This window comes from Triturus cristatus, chromosome 7 (genome assembly GCF_964204655.1).
Source record: "Triturus cristatus chromosome 7, aTriCri1.1, whole genome shotgun sequence".
In the NCBI taxonomy this organism is placed as follows: domain Eukaryota; kingdom Metazoa; phylum Chordata; class Amphibia; order Caudata; family Salamandridae; genus Triturus; species Triturus cristatus.
The window spans coordinates 1,454,827,021-1,454,843,358 of NC_140590.1; the positions used below are offsets into that span (position 1 = coordinate 1,454,827,021).

Genomic DNA, 16,338 nt, shown 5'->3' on the forward strand with positions numbered 1-16,338 from the left:
GGTAGTATCCGGTGAGACCCAGGAAGGCCCGGACAGAGGTCTGGGTAGTGGGGGGTTCCCAGGCCTGGATGGCATCTATTTTCGGTTGGAGAGGGGCCACCTGCCCGCTCCCCACTTGATGGCCCAGGTAGGTCACGGATCCGTGGCCGATCTGGCATTTGCTGGCCTTGATTGTGAGCCCGGCCCGCTGGAGGGCGGCCAGGACGGCTTTAATGTGAAGTAGGTGCTATGCCCAGTGGTTGCTGTACACGGCAATGTCATCTAGGTAGGCCGCGCTGAAGGCCTCAAGCCCGGCCAAAACCTTGTTCACCAGTCTTTGGAAAGTGGCCGGGGCGTTCTTCATTCCGAAGGGCATCACCCGAAAGTGGTAATGCCCATCCGGGGTCGAAAAGGCGGATCTTTCTTGGGCGCCGGGGGTGAGCTGGATTTGCCAGTACCCGGCGGTGAGGTCCAGCGTGCTCAAGTAGCGAGCGGCCCCTAGGCGGTCGATGAGTTCGTCGGCCCGGGGTATAGGGTGGGCGTCCGTCTTGGTCACTGCATTCAGGGCTCGGTAGTCCACGCAGAATCGTAGCTCTGGGGGGTGGCCGGGAGCTGCGGCCTTTGGCACCAGGACGACAGGCCTGGCCCACGGGCTGTCGGAGGGTTCGATGACCCCCAGGGCCAGCATCTTCGTTACTTCGGCCTGGATGCAGGCCCGCACTCGGTCGGGTACCCGGTAGGCTCTGTGTCGCACGGGGGGGCTCTCCCCGGTGTCGACGTCGTGGACGCACCAGTGGGTCACCCCCGGGGTGAGGGAGAAGAGGGCTGCGTAGTCCCGCAGCAGTTGCTGGCAGTCGTTGCACTGTTCCGGAGTCAGGGAAGAGGCGAGTTGGACACCTTCGATCGATCCATCATGGACGTTGGACTGCAAGAGGTCGGGCAGGGGCTCGGAGTCGTCCTCGCCCCCCTCGTCGGTCGCCAGTAGCAGGCTCAGTTCGGTCCGGGCAAAGTGGGGTTTTAGCCTGTTAGCATGTAGGACCCGGAGGGGGGTCCGGGGGGACTCCAGGTCGACCAGGTAGGTGACGGGACTTTTCTTCTCCACTACCTTGAAGGGCCCGGTCCACTTGTCCTGGAGGGCGCCGGGTTCAACCGGGGCCATGACCCATACTTTCTGACCTGGCTCGAATTCTATGGTAGAGGAGTTCCGATCGTACCACCGCTTCATGTCCTCCTGGCTGGCCTCGAGGTTGGCTTCGGCCATGGCTCGGAACTTGCGGGTCTGGTTTCGGAGGGTCAGGAGGTATCGGTAGACGTCAGGAGGGGCGCCTTGGGGCTTCATCTCCCAGCCCTCCTTGACCAGGCTGAGCGGTCCGCGGACCGGGTGTCCATACAATAGTTCAAACGGGCTGAACCCCAGGGACTTCTGCGGGACCTCCCGATAGGCAAACAGGAGGCACGGCAGCAGGACATCCCATCTCCGCCTGAGGGGCTCTTCCAGGCCCTGGATCATTTCCTTTAATGTTCTGTTGAACCGCTCAACCAGTCCGTTCCCCTGAGGGTGATAGGGGGTCGTGAACTTGTATGTGACCCCGCATTGCTGCCACAGGGACCGCATGTATCTGGAAATAAAGTTTGTGCCTCTGTCGCTCACCACTTCGCGGGGAAATCCCACTCGGGAGAAGATCCCCATTAAGGCCCGGCCTACCACGGGGGCCGTTATAGTTCTTAGCGGGACCGCCTCCGGGTACCTGGTGGCGTGGTCCACGAGGACCAGGATGAAGCGGTGGCCCAGGGCGGTCTGGGGGTCCAGGGGCCGCACGATATCGATTCCGACCCGTTCGAACGGGGTGCTGACGGCTGGAAAGGGTTGGAGGGGGGCCTTGACCCGACCCCCCGTCTTCCCGCTGGCTTGGCAGGTCTGGCAGGACCGGCAGTGGTTGTCCACGTCTCTCCGCATCCGGGGCCAGTAGAAGTGGGTCACCAGACGGCTGTACGTTTTGTCTTGCCCCAAGTGTCCGGCGAGGGGCACATCATGTGCCAGGTTGAGCAGGAACTCCCGGAAGCGGAGGGGGACCACCAACACTCGGCTGGCCCCGAGTTCTGCCACTTTTTGCTCACTGTATAGCAGGCCCTCGGCCCAGTAGACCCAGTGGGTGCCGGTCTGGTCCCCGTTGGTTTGGGCGGATGCTTGTTGGCGGACCCCTTCGAGAGTGGGGCAGGACTGCTGCTCTTGTTGGAACTGCTCCCGGGTGGGGCCCCCTTCGTGTCGCCATTGTGTCAGCTCTGGTAGGGCGCACGGGGAAGCCATCTCTTCGGAGGAGGATTCACTAGGTCCAGGGTCGGTGTCCGCCTCCTCCTCGCTGCTGGCGGGAGGGGGTGCGAGCCCCTCGGGCAGGGCGGCCCCGGAGGCCGAGGATGAGCGGGGGTCCCGGGCGGTCATGGACCGGGTGATGGCGCAGGCCCAGTCATATAGTCCCAGCATTCGGAGGTGCTCTCGTCGCTCTACTTGAGCCCAGGGGGAACTCTCCAAGTCGTTCCCCAGGAGGCAGTCGACAGGGGCGTCGTCGCGTACCGTCACCTTCAGCAGGCCCGTCACCCCTCCCCACTCGAAGGGGACCAGGGCCATCTGGCACAGGCTTTCGCTGTTGTCGGCCGTCCGGACGGGGCCCGGCACATTCGGTAGAATCTGTTCAGGGTTCACCAGGTGGCAGCGGACAGCGGTGACACTGGCGCCGGTGTCACGAAGGGCTTCGGCCCGTTGTCCATTGACCGTGACCTGCTGCCGGTACTTCTGGGTGTTGCTTGGGATGGGGGTGCAGGGTACCATTTCTCGGCTACCCAGGCAGACCAGGGACATGGCTGCCGGCTCCCATTCAGTGGTCCCTCGGTCGAGGGTCTCCTCTTCCTCTTCTCCTTCTCCCAGGGCGGCGGCCGCCAGCTGTCGGGGCGGGGGCCCGCCGGCCCCGTTTCTTCGGTTCAGGGGGCAGACCGGATCGCTGGCATAGTGTCCGGTTTGTTGGCAGCCGTAGCACGTTACTGGTGGCCGTGGTCCGGGTCTGGCCGGGGGCGCCCCCCTTCAGGCTAGGCTCGGGGAGAGTTGTTGCTGCGGTGGCCCTCGAGGGGGGCTCCTTGGGGGCCCCGGCGGGAGGGTCTCGGTTCCTGTTCGGCCCTCCCCCTCCACCACGCTGGCGGGGGGGTCCGGTGGGGTTCCTCTGGTACTCCCCCATTGAGTTCCGGGGGACCCGGGAGTTGACCCATCGATCGGCCTCGACGGCGAGTTTTCGCGGGTCGGTCATTTTGCTGTCAAGGAGGTGCTGTCTCAGTTCCACGAAGCAATTGTTGGAGAGATGTTCCCACACGATGAGGTCGACCAGCTGCCCGTAGGTGGTTACTTTGCTACCTTTGATCCACCCTTCTAGGGCCCGACTGAAAAAGTCCACATATTCCACCCATGTGGTACCCGGGATTTTCTTGCAGTCTCTGAACCGCTGGCGGTACATTTCCGCGGTTAGCCCGTAGCGGGTGAGCAGGGCCTCCTTCATGTGATCGTAGGAGGTCATCACCTCCTCTGGCAGCTGGAGCAGCGTGTCTCGACCCTCACTCAGGAACCGCCCCCACAGGCCCGCGCCCCAGTCTTTTCGGGGCACCCGATGAGAGGTCATGGCCACCTCGTAGGCCTTGAACCATTGTTGGATGTCGTCATTCTTGTAGTACTCCTTGACGACCTCTTTCGGGATATGTACCTTGGTCTCGGAAGGCGGTAGAGTGTCTCTAGTACTGGGGGTGTTGGTCCCTCCGTTCTTGGCCTTGATTTCGAGCTCCTTGAGACTGCGTTCGTGCTCAAGGGTCAGTTTCTTTTCCTCCAACTCCCGGTGTCGTCTCTTCTCCTCTATCTCCTCTTGAAGCCATAGCTGCTCTAGGGCCAGTTTCTTTTCTGCCAGCTGGAGTTCGCCGTCCAGCCGCAGTCGTGCGAGCTCTAGCTCGTGGTTCCGGACCTTCTCCCGCTCTCGTATTTCTTCTTCGGAGAGGCCGGTTTCTAGGCTCTTTCTTCCTCCGGTTGCCGGAGTCAGTGCGGTTGATGTGGTCTCAGTCAGGGGCAAGGGACCTTCTTCCTGGGAGGGGCCTGCCCCGGCCTCCAGCCATGACCTCAGAGCTTTCTGCATCTCCTCTTTGGTACCTAGGCCGGTGGTTGCAATGCCTTTGTCTTTGCAGAACTGTTTTAACTCTTTGTGCGTATATTCCTCCAGCCGTTCGGGCTGGAACTCCATTGTCGCGTTGTTTTCCTGGCTGCTCATGATTACTGTTCGTTTGGATGGGTAGCTAGTGGGTACTGGCTGGTACGTACTGCGTTCGGCTCGGATCCCGTCGCTGGCCACCAAATGTTGGAAGGCGGACCCCGAGGAGTCGGCGAGACCACCAAGGGGGGCCCTCACACTGTACGAAGTAGCCGAGCGCTGCCGAGAAGTCCTCTGAGAGATCCTTCTCCTATGACGTACTAGCACAGTAACACCACCACACAGGACTCAAGGAGGTTGTCTCACGACAAGCAATTCTTTATCAGCAATAAAAAGGTTACGAGGTCAATATTTACACGAAGGGATCGAGGGATCCACCAAAAGTCTCAGTGTCTCTTTGGAAGGGTAGGGGTAGCGGGACAGTCTTTGGCAGGAGTGCGGTACGAGGGTACCTGGGGCCCAGGTCTTATCCTCAAGCTGGAGGTCCTCCGGATCTCGGAGGGGTCGAGCCGCGACGGCGTCAGCAGGGCTCCGGCGTACAGTTCGTGGAGAGCCGCGATCCAATCAGCAGGGCTCTCAAGATGGTTTCTGCTCAGCTCGAGCCGCGACGTCGTCAGCAGGGCTCCGAGGGAGGTTTCAGCGAGGTTGGGCCGCGACAGCGTCAGCAGGGCTCCGATGTTCCAGGTGGTTCACAAGAAGGAGCCGCGACGCAGTCAGCAGGGCTCGTGATGGTTCCGACAAGAGTTCTTCTCCGTAGGGTCAGCCGCGATTCAATCAGCAGGGCTCTCGACTCCGGGATACAACTGCCGATCTGTGGCGGGGTCGCCCCAGATATAGGTCTGGAGCCCTTTGATGTCCGGACCCAGGCGCCCGGGGGGGGGCGGAGAGGCCGGGTGGAGGTGGCCAGACGCCCAGCAGGAGAGGCGCCAGGCCCAAGGGAGTTGCAGGGCGATCACACCTCGAGAGGGGAGGACAGTTGGGGGTCCCATCGATACTGTCCTCCGCCGGGGGCGATGAATGGTTCCTGCGGCACCCCCTGGCCAGTTCGTGGTGCCTCGATGTCGGGGCTTCGCTGGGGTCGAGGCCGGATTGAGCGGGGTCGCGCTGGCTGGTGCACAGAGTCACGTGGATGCCAACAAGATGGCGGAGCCACGAGGGGTATGCGACCTCGTGCAGCTCAGGATGAAGGGCCTCGGTGCAGTTCAGAAGGGTGGCCCGTGAAAGTGGGGCGGGGAACGGGCACAATCCACGGGGTTAAGGACCACGCCACGAGGCCGGGTCCAACACTCGGCCACCGGATAGTGGCCTGTTTTGCCGTCAGCCATCGCGGCTGGGTGGAGTACATCGGGAATTACCTGCTCTGGAGACACCAGTTGGCTACGTACCATAGTCATACTGGCTCCTTTGTCTCTCAGAGCCTCCCCTCTTTGGCCGTTGATGGTGACCCACTGCCCATACTTTACGGTATTTGCGGGCACCTGGATCTTAGGAACCATCTCCCGTTCTCCCGGGACACTAAAGTGACACCCGCCCACTCCCTTTCCTTAGTTAAGGGCATCTCCTCCCCGAGCACTGCACTAGCTACTCCGGGGGCCTTTCCTCCAATGGGAGGGCGTGGTCGTTTCGGGCACTTCGCATCTCCCTTATAGTGTCCAACGCCACCACACTCGAAGCAATGGACAACCCTTGGCTGCTGACTCTGGCCAGGATTAGGGTTTCTGGGTGGGTTAGCCCTAGGGGTGAATCCTGTTCCCTTTCCTTGGAAATTATTTTGGGGGCCTTTGGAGAACTCCTTTTTCTTTTCCCCTCCCTCTTTCTTCTGGGGGGCGCCCTGTCCGGCTTTTTGAGTATCCCCTCCAGTCCCCCTTGTGGACACCCGGGTACTAGCCCAAATGTCCGCCTCCTCAGCAAGCTTCCGGGGATTGGTCAGCTTGCTATCCACCAGGTGTTGACGCAGTTCAGGGAAACATTTTTCGAGCAGGTGTTCCTTCAGTACTAAATCAAACAACCCCTCGTAGTTCCTCACTTCACTGCCCTGAATCCAACCCTCTAGTGCCTTCTTTGCATAGTCCAGGAAGTCCACCCAATTCTGTGTGCCCAGTTTGTGACTACCCCGGAACTTCTGTCTGTACTTTTCGGGTGTTAGTCCAAACTTTCGTATGAGCGCCACTTTCATGGTGGGGTAGTGGGTCTGCTCATCCTCCTCGAGGGCCAATAATGCATCCCAGCAGCTGGAGGCATGTACTTGTACAATCCCCCTCCCCAATACTTCTCTGGAACCCCATGGGCCCTTAACGAGACCTCATAGGCCGCTAGCCACTTGGCGATATCGTCACCCGCCCCATAGCTAGCTACTATGTCCTTCGGCAAGTAGGGTTTGGGTTCCCTAGTGAACTCTTGGTCTTTGCTGCCGCCATTAGGAACAGGGTGTGCCCTAGCTCTTAGGATTTGAAGATCTATCTCTTTCAGCCTTAACTCGTGAGCCATCCTCTGTTCCTCCTTCTCTTTCTCCAGCCTTGCTAAGTCCCATGTGAGCTGTCTTTTCTCCCTCCGGTCTGTTAACTCCACTTCAGACAAGCCACCGCTAGAGGCACTGCTGCCCTTCCTGGAAAGTGTCCTGGGCCCCGCTAACAGGTTCCCCACCTCAGGTTGGTACAAACCAGCTCCCTCACTGTCGGGCTCTCTATCCCTGTCCTCCTCCTCAGCCTTGCTTTCTCGTCGTGCCTCCCCCCAAGCCCTCAAGCTGGTTTGGAGTGCACCCTTCTTTGCTCCTGGGGGACAATACACCCCCTCCCGCTGACAAAACTCCCTGAGTTGGGCCACAGTGTACGTTTCTAAATTCTCCAGTACAAACTCCATCTTGCCCACTCAGGTCAGAGGACAGTTATTTGCAGTAGCTATGCAGGGGGGTACCTTATATAATACCTCCTCCCACCACCAGAGTAAATTTGGAAAAACAAAAACTCACAATTAGGAAGGCCGCTCTGAGAAAACTCCAGGTGTAGGCCTATGGACTACCCACAGTTATTGTCGAGTATACGCAGGCACAGCTCAATCCCGCCGCTGAACACCAATCATGTTAGAAAAACCCACTCCCACACCGGAAGGGTGGTGGTGGTGTTCTCCCAGACACGCTGTGGTAGCTTGGCTCGAGCGGTAAGGAAGGCACCGTGTTAAGCATACGCCATACCCACACAATAACCATGCGTGCATCCGTTCCAAAAACGACACTACACCTTAAAAATTATACTGAAAATATATCTCTTTATCTTCTTTTCTCTTAGTTGCTGATTAAATAAATAATAATACAATCACAGTACACAAGGCTTTTTCTGTGGGAGGGTACGTCAAATAAATACTGTCTTAACGATTCAATAAATAAGGTACATCATAAATAATCAATGCATAAATATAAGTGCATTACATAACAGGCAATTAAATATTATGAGGCAATAAATACTGCGAGACCATAAATATTGTGCGACAATAAATACTGTGAAACAATAAATACTGTGAGGCAATAAATAGGATAAATACAATAAATACAGTGCCCTCAATAAATAATAAAAGCCAACAGTGACACTTGAAAATCAGTTCACATTCCTGAGGTACTATGGGATGATTTGACCCAATCCCAGCTTGTAGAGATTTGGATGACCTGAGGGGTATACTCCCTGGCTTGGACAAAGCTGAGGCCTAAACTGAGGTAGATCAAGGGGGAATCTAGAGATCTGGCTCTTCCACACTACACAACCCCTCTGTATTAGTCTCAGCTCACCCCTGGCACAATCAAGCTGGTTCCAGCACCTCTCTAGCCCCTAGGATAGTCTCCCAGGGCTCCACAGGGCCTTAGGCGCCCTCTATTCCACTTACTGCCCTTTTTATGAAGCTCCGACGCCGCTGGAGTCGTGTCGACGCCGTGAGGCGGTTCCGGTTCGATGTCGGCGGCCTCGGCGCAATGTCAGTTCTTGACGACGTCGATAGGCGGCTCCGGTTCGATGTCGGCGGCCTCAGCTCGATGTCGACCTCCGGTTCGATGACGTCGGGCAGTCTTGGCTCGATGTCGACTTCGGGCGGCTCCGGTTCGATGTCGGTGGCCTCGGCTCGATGTCGACCTCCGGTTCGATGACGTCGGGCAATCTTGGCTCGATGTCGACTTCGGGCGGCTCCGGTTCGATGTCGGCGGCCTCGGCTCGATGTCGACCTCCGGTTCGATGACGTCGGGCAGTCTTGGCTCGATGTCGACTTCCGACGGCTCTGGAGTGCGATCTCCACTCCCGACCTCCGGTGCTCCTTTCCTCAGGTTCCGGCGACTCCGGAGTGCGACCTCCACTCCCGACCTCCGGCACGATTCTCTTCAGGTTCCGGCGACTCCGGAGTGCGATCTCCACTCCCGACCTCCGGCACACTTCACCTCGGTCTCCGGCGACTCCGGAGGGCGGACTTCACTCCCCCGTCGACGCCGCACACTCGACCTCAGGTGTCTTCCTCCACGACCTCTGGTACTCTCCACGACCTCCGTCGGCGCCCCCTCTCGACCTCTGGCGGCTCCGGGTACGACGTCTGCTTTCCAGTCAGCGCCGCTTCTCCACCTCGGGCTCCAGGTCTCTAGGCTTCTCGACGTCGGACTTCAGGTAGTTACCAGTAACCAGGTCAGGTACTTGCTGTTCTTTACTTTGAAGGCCTGTTGCTGCTGTCCAGGTCCTTAAGATGGTTTTTCTTGCTTTCTCCCACACAGGGCTCCAGGCTGGGCTCAGTCAGTAGGGACTAGTATCAAGGGTGGGTTTATGGACCCCACTCCAGGCACAAGTTTCCACCCCTGCTGCCTCACTCCTTCCTCCTTCAGGTTTCTGCTCCTCTCTCTTCACCAGTCAGGTGCCAACTGCCAGCTCCAACTGTCAACTCTGGCTTAGCTTCCCAACATTCCAAACCGCCTCCAACTGTCACAGGGTTCCAGAATGTTGCAGAAGGTTCTAGTAGGTTCCAGTGATGTCACAGGTGACAATGGGTGGCCACCATTTTGTGCTCCAGGCCCTCAGACAGAAGTTCCAGGGGTAGCTAAAATGGCTCCCTGAATCTGCATCAATACGAAAAAGTCTGGTGGTTCCCAAAAAGGAAAAATACTAACAGGGTTTGAGGCAAAAGTGGGACAAAATAAATAATGATGAGGAGGGACCACCCAAAGGGCTGACAGGTCTAACACGGGTACAACACCTTAGGTTGTTAAACTACAGTCCATGAGTGGAGGTCTGTGTCCTTGCTGACATGGATTTATCTAGTAAAGTTATAAATAAATATTTTTAAAAAGTATGCCTACTCCTTCATTAATGTCAACAAAGTTTTGCTCAAAAGAGTGAGAGGCCTAAGACTGCACCAGTGGAAACACATATTAACCATATAAAAATGTGAGTGCATTTCTAAAACAAAATCAACCTATTTTACACGAAAAACAAAGTTGATTCCTACTCGTGCTGTAGGTTTATTGGAGGGCCTCCCTGTACCAACACTTGCGGTGCCCTGCTCCTCTGCCACACACATCACATCCAGGTCCAGCCCCCTCCAATCTGAATATCCATGTCTGATAGGCATGAGGTGTGCTTTCAACGGTGCTGCACTCACTAAGCTTCGCAGGTTTGAGCATCATAGGAGGCAAATCATAAATCTTGCTTTGTGAATCATTTTGAGTAAGGATCAGCACTCCATCTGAGACTCATTTATTATCCTTTTCGAAAGTGTGTTTGATTGCAAAATGTGACTTTGAGAAGGATTCCAAATCCTTTTCTTCGCATTGCCAATTACTATCATATTCCTTGCCATCTCCCTACTTAAATTTGCTCACGATATCCCTGATGGGGAGTTAACACAATGCATTTTCTTGCAGGATAGAGCTAACCTTGAAACATTCTGATGTTGGCCCATTCTCGGTGAGTTCTCATTAAAACGTTTTTATGATTTAAATCATCAGAGTCTCATATGACAAGCAATGGTAATACTGCGGTTTCCCCTATGTAATGAATAAAGAGCTGTTTCCATCAATCATGGTCCGGGAGAAGGAAAGAGCTCCCTGACAGATAACACAGGAGTAAAGAGGATGTGGCACAGTGGCCAGAGCTGCTGTCTCAAGAGTGAGGATCCCAGTTCGAGTCTCTGTTGTGCTGCGGAACATCCTGTGATTCTATGCAAATCACGCAATCTTTCCGGGTGATACATTGTTACATAAATATGCCGCAAAAGTAAAAGGAAAAACTTTATGAAAATATAGTTCCACCAAAGCAGATGTTAACAGTATTTCAGCTGCAGGACACTGATGGGAGAAGCAGGCGGGAAACAAGCATTGCTAAATACAGGTAAATATGCTGCAGCCAATAGAAATGGAGGAAAGGTAAGTGGCACGCACAGGAACCAATGAGAAGCCAGGAAAGAGAGGAGGCGAGATGTAAGTCCCTTTTAAGTTTATATTAAAAACAATAGGTTTCTCAAGCACAGGACAAGCGCTGTACAGGCGAAACCTAAAAAGGGATAAGCTTCAGACCAATAGCACAGGTGGAAGAACTCCCACATCTTAGTATTAGCCTATAGTACGCGCTCTCAAGTTTCTGCAGTCCATTCATAATTGGCTCGTCCAGTCCCTGCTTCTCAGCCCTGATCTGCAATAACATAAACAGAACTACAAGTCCCAGAATGCAAAGAACATTTCCTGCAGTGAACCATATACAGCATATGAAAATGAGAAATAGGGAGCTCTGCACAGTGAGATTCTTAATTAACATCTAAATCAAACTCTATTCATAACAAGCGTTGGCAAAACCATAAGGTCTAGACTCTTTTTTTTAGCCATTTTGAACAGCAGAGCAAATGCTCTGCAACATGGCTGAAAGTAAAAAACAAAACAAAAAAGTGCAATGGCACGCTCAACGCTAGCTGAGCCATATTGTTTTTATTTTCTTAGCTTGTATTTTTTTTTTTAATAGAAATAATAGATCGTTGCAAGCGGCAGTGCCTGCACAGTCCCAGGCAGACCTAAAAATGATGGAAATGATTTTAGTGCACACCTCTAAACCACACTTAAGACCCAACTCTCTTAAGTATCAGGAATTCTTCTTACTTAATTTTCTATCCTTATTAATATGGTCGGTTCGTAGGTGAACTAGCACAAAGAATCCAAGAGGCCATGGCATTGAATGATCCCCTTAAAAACCTGCGATGGCTAGGAAGCTTCTTTGAATGGGCATTGACTTATTTCCATCCACCGTTCCCACCACCTTTTTGTGTTCTCCCTGGTAGTAAACATGAAAGAAAACGACCTAGTCGGATTATGAAAGTTTGGACTGTGAATTAAAATCCTAAATAAACCAACAAACCCTGCATTAAAGAGCTAATAATATTGGAATCTGTGTGTACCTTTAAGTGGTCTAGCAATAAGCAGGACGTAATGAATGATGCAATCTTGTGAGAAGTTGTGAGAAGGGAAAAATTATTTTTACTATGGAGCACTTCAGCATTTTCATATAAATCAGATGGACATATTGCCTTAACCTCTCCCATCCTGCTTGTAAATCACAAAAAAGTTCATAAATACAATGTATTCTTTCCAGTGACCACACCTTCCTTTTGCGCAAATACACAAGTATCTATTTGGTTATTTCGAGCATTCCTCTTGCACTAAATCACTTCGGAGCACTGATTTGGAAAGGATAAAAAAGTAATTGATAAAAAATGAAAACATGAGAGGCAGAGTGCAGATATACACAGGCCCTTCTTTTGCTTCTTGGAATGCTTGATAGGCAACCTTATATGGCACAATACGGATCGCAGTGTAGCACTTACCATGCTCCGTCTCCCGGTAGACTGCAGTGGACTCATTGGGGCAGATTTACAAGCCCCTTTCGTGACTTTTGCGCTGCAGTTGCGTCACTTCTTTGATGCAACAGCGGCGCAAACAATGCGGCCTATTTACAACGTGACGCATCGAGGGAGATGCGTCATGTTGTAAAGCCCTGCGTCACATTATACCTGCGTCAGGTATAATGTATGCAGGGTGGGCGTTCCCACGCAGGAAGGCCTCGTAATAGTGACTAAGTGAAATCTACAAGATTTCACTGCGCCACTTTTAGGACGCCACTGGGTCAAAACCTTATGCCCGCTTCGAGCAGGTGTAAGTAGTGACGCAGTGTAGTGGGAATAGGCCTCAACATGCATTGCTGGAGTTGCGTCGTGCTTGCGACACGACTCCAGCAAATGCGTGACTTTTCCGCCAACAGATGCATCAGAATTTCTGACGCATCTGTCAATCCTTGCGCCATAGTGCGCTGTATTGTAAATACGGCGCATCTATGGTGGCGCAAGGGTTTCTAAGGGTGGCGCAGGGAAAGTGACGCATCTGTTCAGATGCGTCACTTTCTTGTAAATCTGCCCCATTGTACCTAACTTTGAAAAGTATTATCTGGGCTCGCATCTGCAGTGGGTGGCGTGCTGGTTCATTGGCTGTCAGTTGGAAGACACTGCGGCCCCTCCTCCCCAATGGGGCCTGGAAAGATTGCTTAACATTTTTCACCTCCTCCTGGCAAGTGCGCCACTGCCAGGAGAGCTAATACTATGGTTGCATGCCGATGCTTTCGCATGACCTTATGTCTTACCCGATCAGTGCAGTGGTCGAAGTGGGCGGGATCGGCAGGGCACGCTGCCTTACTTCTTTTATTCAATAGATTCTGTTTCCCTACTTTTTTATTTTGAACATTCGTCCCAGGACGGCAGAAATAGCCAAGGCCTGCAGAGAAGGCTCAGCGTTTGTGGCCATTCGGGGACGGGTGTGGCAGGCAGAAAAGGGAAAGGTTTTTCCTTCTTTCCCAGAGAAGACAAAGACAGTGTCCACTTCTGTTCTGCCGCTGGCAGCTCCCCCACCTCTCTTTCTTCCTCTTATTTACTATCTTTATGACAAGTTCCTCCTCACTTACTGAAAACCGTGACTTCAAGAAAAGATTCCCACCCTCTCTTTCCTCCTTTTGATTATTTGTTCCCCTGTAAAATGGATCCAAAAAATAAAAACCCTTTTTTCATCTTTTTCTGACATTTTTCTTTTCCACAGTGCTGCCTCGGGAATGTAAGGTTCAAGACATGAAAAATAAATAAAAGACAAAATAAAGCAAGACAGAGTGGTCTCAAAGTGGCCAGATTGATTTTATTCACACCCAAACACATTAGTGTCCCTTTATACATTAGTGTCACTTTGCAGAGTTTGCCAGTGAAGGGCTGCTTTTGTTTTCTTCTATTTCTTTGAACAGCATTGTTTTCCCCAGGTGGGGAAATACATCATTCCTGGAGGTACTGCAATGCCTGATTGATGGGCGGATTGGTAAACGAAATGTGTACCGCAGGTCTGTGTTCATGGATGTGATCTTTTTAAACTATACTGCTTACGTTTTTTAAGGATATAAGCAATGTAGTCATGTCCTTAACTTTTCAGGCAAAAGCACTCACTGTTTTCTGAATAGTGAGTGTAAAAGCATTATGGTAACCATGTTGTTCCTGCTTAAATTTTACTTGCTTTACTTAATCTTACATTCCCTACGAGTGTTTGCTATTTCCATGATATTGGTACTATTTTTTAGGCAGCGTATTGCTCTTGTTTAGTGTGTAATTTGAATTCAGTCGCATCCAGGTGTTTATAGCGGGACACAATTGGGTTGTAGTTGAAGGCAGTGCGTGATTCTCTCAGTGGGGCAGTATGGCGTTCAGTGGGGGAGAGGATGTGACACCATGGGCAGAGCTGCCGAATTTGCAACTAGGGAACCAGGTTCAGCCTTCATGACTCAGTACCCCAGACCTCTCTCATGAGGAGGCACAGTGAGGGAATCTGTGGCAGAGGTGGTCATTGTTGGGCACCAACAAACATTGTTGCACAGGGCATCACCAGCGCTAAAGCCGGCCCTGCCCTTGAGGTCAGCGCACCTAACTCCTTGGTACCTCCATTGGCCTTGTTTTAGCAGTAGTAGCTGCAACTCACCAGGCATCGGCAATGGAGGATTTGTATGCACACCAAACTAAGTTCGCAAACTTCACAGTCTCTCTGCTTCATGCACAAGCACTTTTAACATGTGCTGCCTGCTTTGGGGGCACTGGAATAGTGCAGCAAAGGAAGACAAAAGCATGCGTAGTGTTGACTAAATTATGCAGCAAAAAAAAGGCTGCTGCGTAATGGAGTATATTTTCTGATACTTTATTATTTTGACATTTTACACATGCTAACAGTCTCTGGGAAGATTTCGCCTTATTAGTAAAAGTGTAACATACAGATACAGTAGTGAGAAAGGTGATCAGTCAACTTTTGCAAAGGGCTGTCCACTTCGTGGCAACACAAGTCACATTTTTTTGTAACTTTTGATCCGTTTGAACTACAAACAATGTATTAGTTAAACTTGTTATAATATGTAGCAGGTGTTGTGTTATGTGTCAAATACAGCACAGCCATAATTTTATAAAAAACATTTGCAAACTAGGATATTTTGCTATTCATGTTTGAACTGCTCTTGTGGAAAAAAGGGAGAAGTGCTGATGACAGAAACTCCATGGCTCGGAGACAAATGACATGTGCTTCCACTTTTAAGCCTATTTGGGACATTCTGTGATTGGAAACATGTCCCACTCTGTGAATGTATTTTAATGTCAATAACTCATATTAAACCTTAAATAATCATGTGTATCCATTGGTTGAATTGAATAACATAATAAGCTGTAACTGGTCAGTGAAATGCCAAACAAATACTAAAGATTTTGATGTGTTGTGCATTCTGGCTTCACCTCTGACTCCGCCCACAGATCCAATCCTTGGGTTATTCCTGCCCTCTGATTCTCCTCCCACAGTTCCGCTACTTTGTTTCCCCCACTTTGACCACTGGATCAGTGATACCTTATGCCCCTGCACTTCCACTACTTCTTATGCCACAGTTATCTACATCAGCTTCCCTCAGGGAACTGGGGCCCTGGCTCACTGCAAGCCTGCAAGCCTGTACAGTGTAGGTGACTTATATCAAGCTAGGGCCCTCCTATCCATAGAAGAACTGCTAACGGATTCTGATCTTCCACCGGGTCAATTCCTCTTACACGCTTCCTTTGTCCAAATGCTGTGTCAGTACTAGGACTGCATACAGCATCTTACAATGCAACATCTACACTTCATGGGAACAGTAGTCACCTGACTCGATGGCTGGCTTGCTCGCTCCCTAAACACACACACAGCTACCTCCCACACTGCGTTGCGCTGGCACTCGGATACAGACTTGGAATGCAATTTTACAGACAAAAAATGGCAGGCGTTATTAGCTTACCCCACCCTAGTGTACCGCAATGCCCGATTTAAGTTAATACAGTTTTGTATATAACATAGAACCTATTTAACTTCCCGTAAAATAAACCAATATTTTAACAGTGCCGATTCAGCCTGTCCCTGCTGCCTTGCCCCTGACGCAGAGCTCCTGCATATGCTTTGGTCCTGCCCATCATTGACAGGATATTGATGGGATATCACCACACATCTGACACGATGTACCGGTCCTCCTGTAGAATACGCCTGGGAGGTATGGTTTCCGGGTATCATTCATCACACTAAGAAAAATAGAACAATGGCACAATTAATGGACCTGGCCCTCATCTTGGCGAAGTGGCTAGTGGAAGTGTCAAACCCCCATGCCGCTTCCACATGCCCACTATCCATGGTGGCCTGGGCACAGGCGGAGAGTACAGTACTGCATAGGGACAAAGTAAAAGGTTTGCACAAATACCCAATTTCTGATACCTGGGATGCACTCCTAGAGAAGCTCCATGAAGGTTTGCAAAGCACAGACCAACACACTTAATGCTTCCGGTGCCCCTCCCCTCAACTACAAAACATCCATCCGTTGGAGACAAAGACCCTACCAGTGTATACAATTTTTATATAAAATCCCGGCGGCGCTTTCTTGGCTGCAGTGCCCGCACCACTAGCTCTACCACACTGAGCCAATGCAGGATCTTCTTTTTAGGTCGAACCTTGGCAGTGCATGTGCTGCTCTGCAAGGCATGCTGTATTAAGGTATGGACGTGAAACTCTGCCCACTGTTCGCCCAGTTGTTTCATTAACTTGTGTCAT

The 16,338-nt window shown here is 52.1% G+C and overlaps 1 protein-coding gene across 1 annotated transcript in view; it reads left to right on the plus strand.

Moving 5' to 3' along the window:
- LOC146812188 (bactericidal permeability-increasing protein-like) overlaps positions 1 to 16,338 on the plus strand; it is a 445,329-nt gene that overhangs the window by 323,550 nt on the left and 105,441 nt on the right. Inside the window, exon 12 of the mRNA XM_085619207.1 lies at positions 10,096 to 10,138. Coding sequence (XP_085475333.1) covers positions 10,096 to 10,138 — 43 coding nt within the window. The remainder of the gene's footprint in view (positions 1 to 10,095; positions 10,139 to 16,338) is intronic.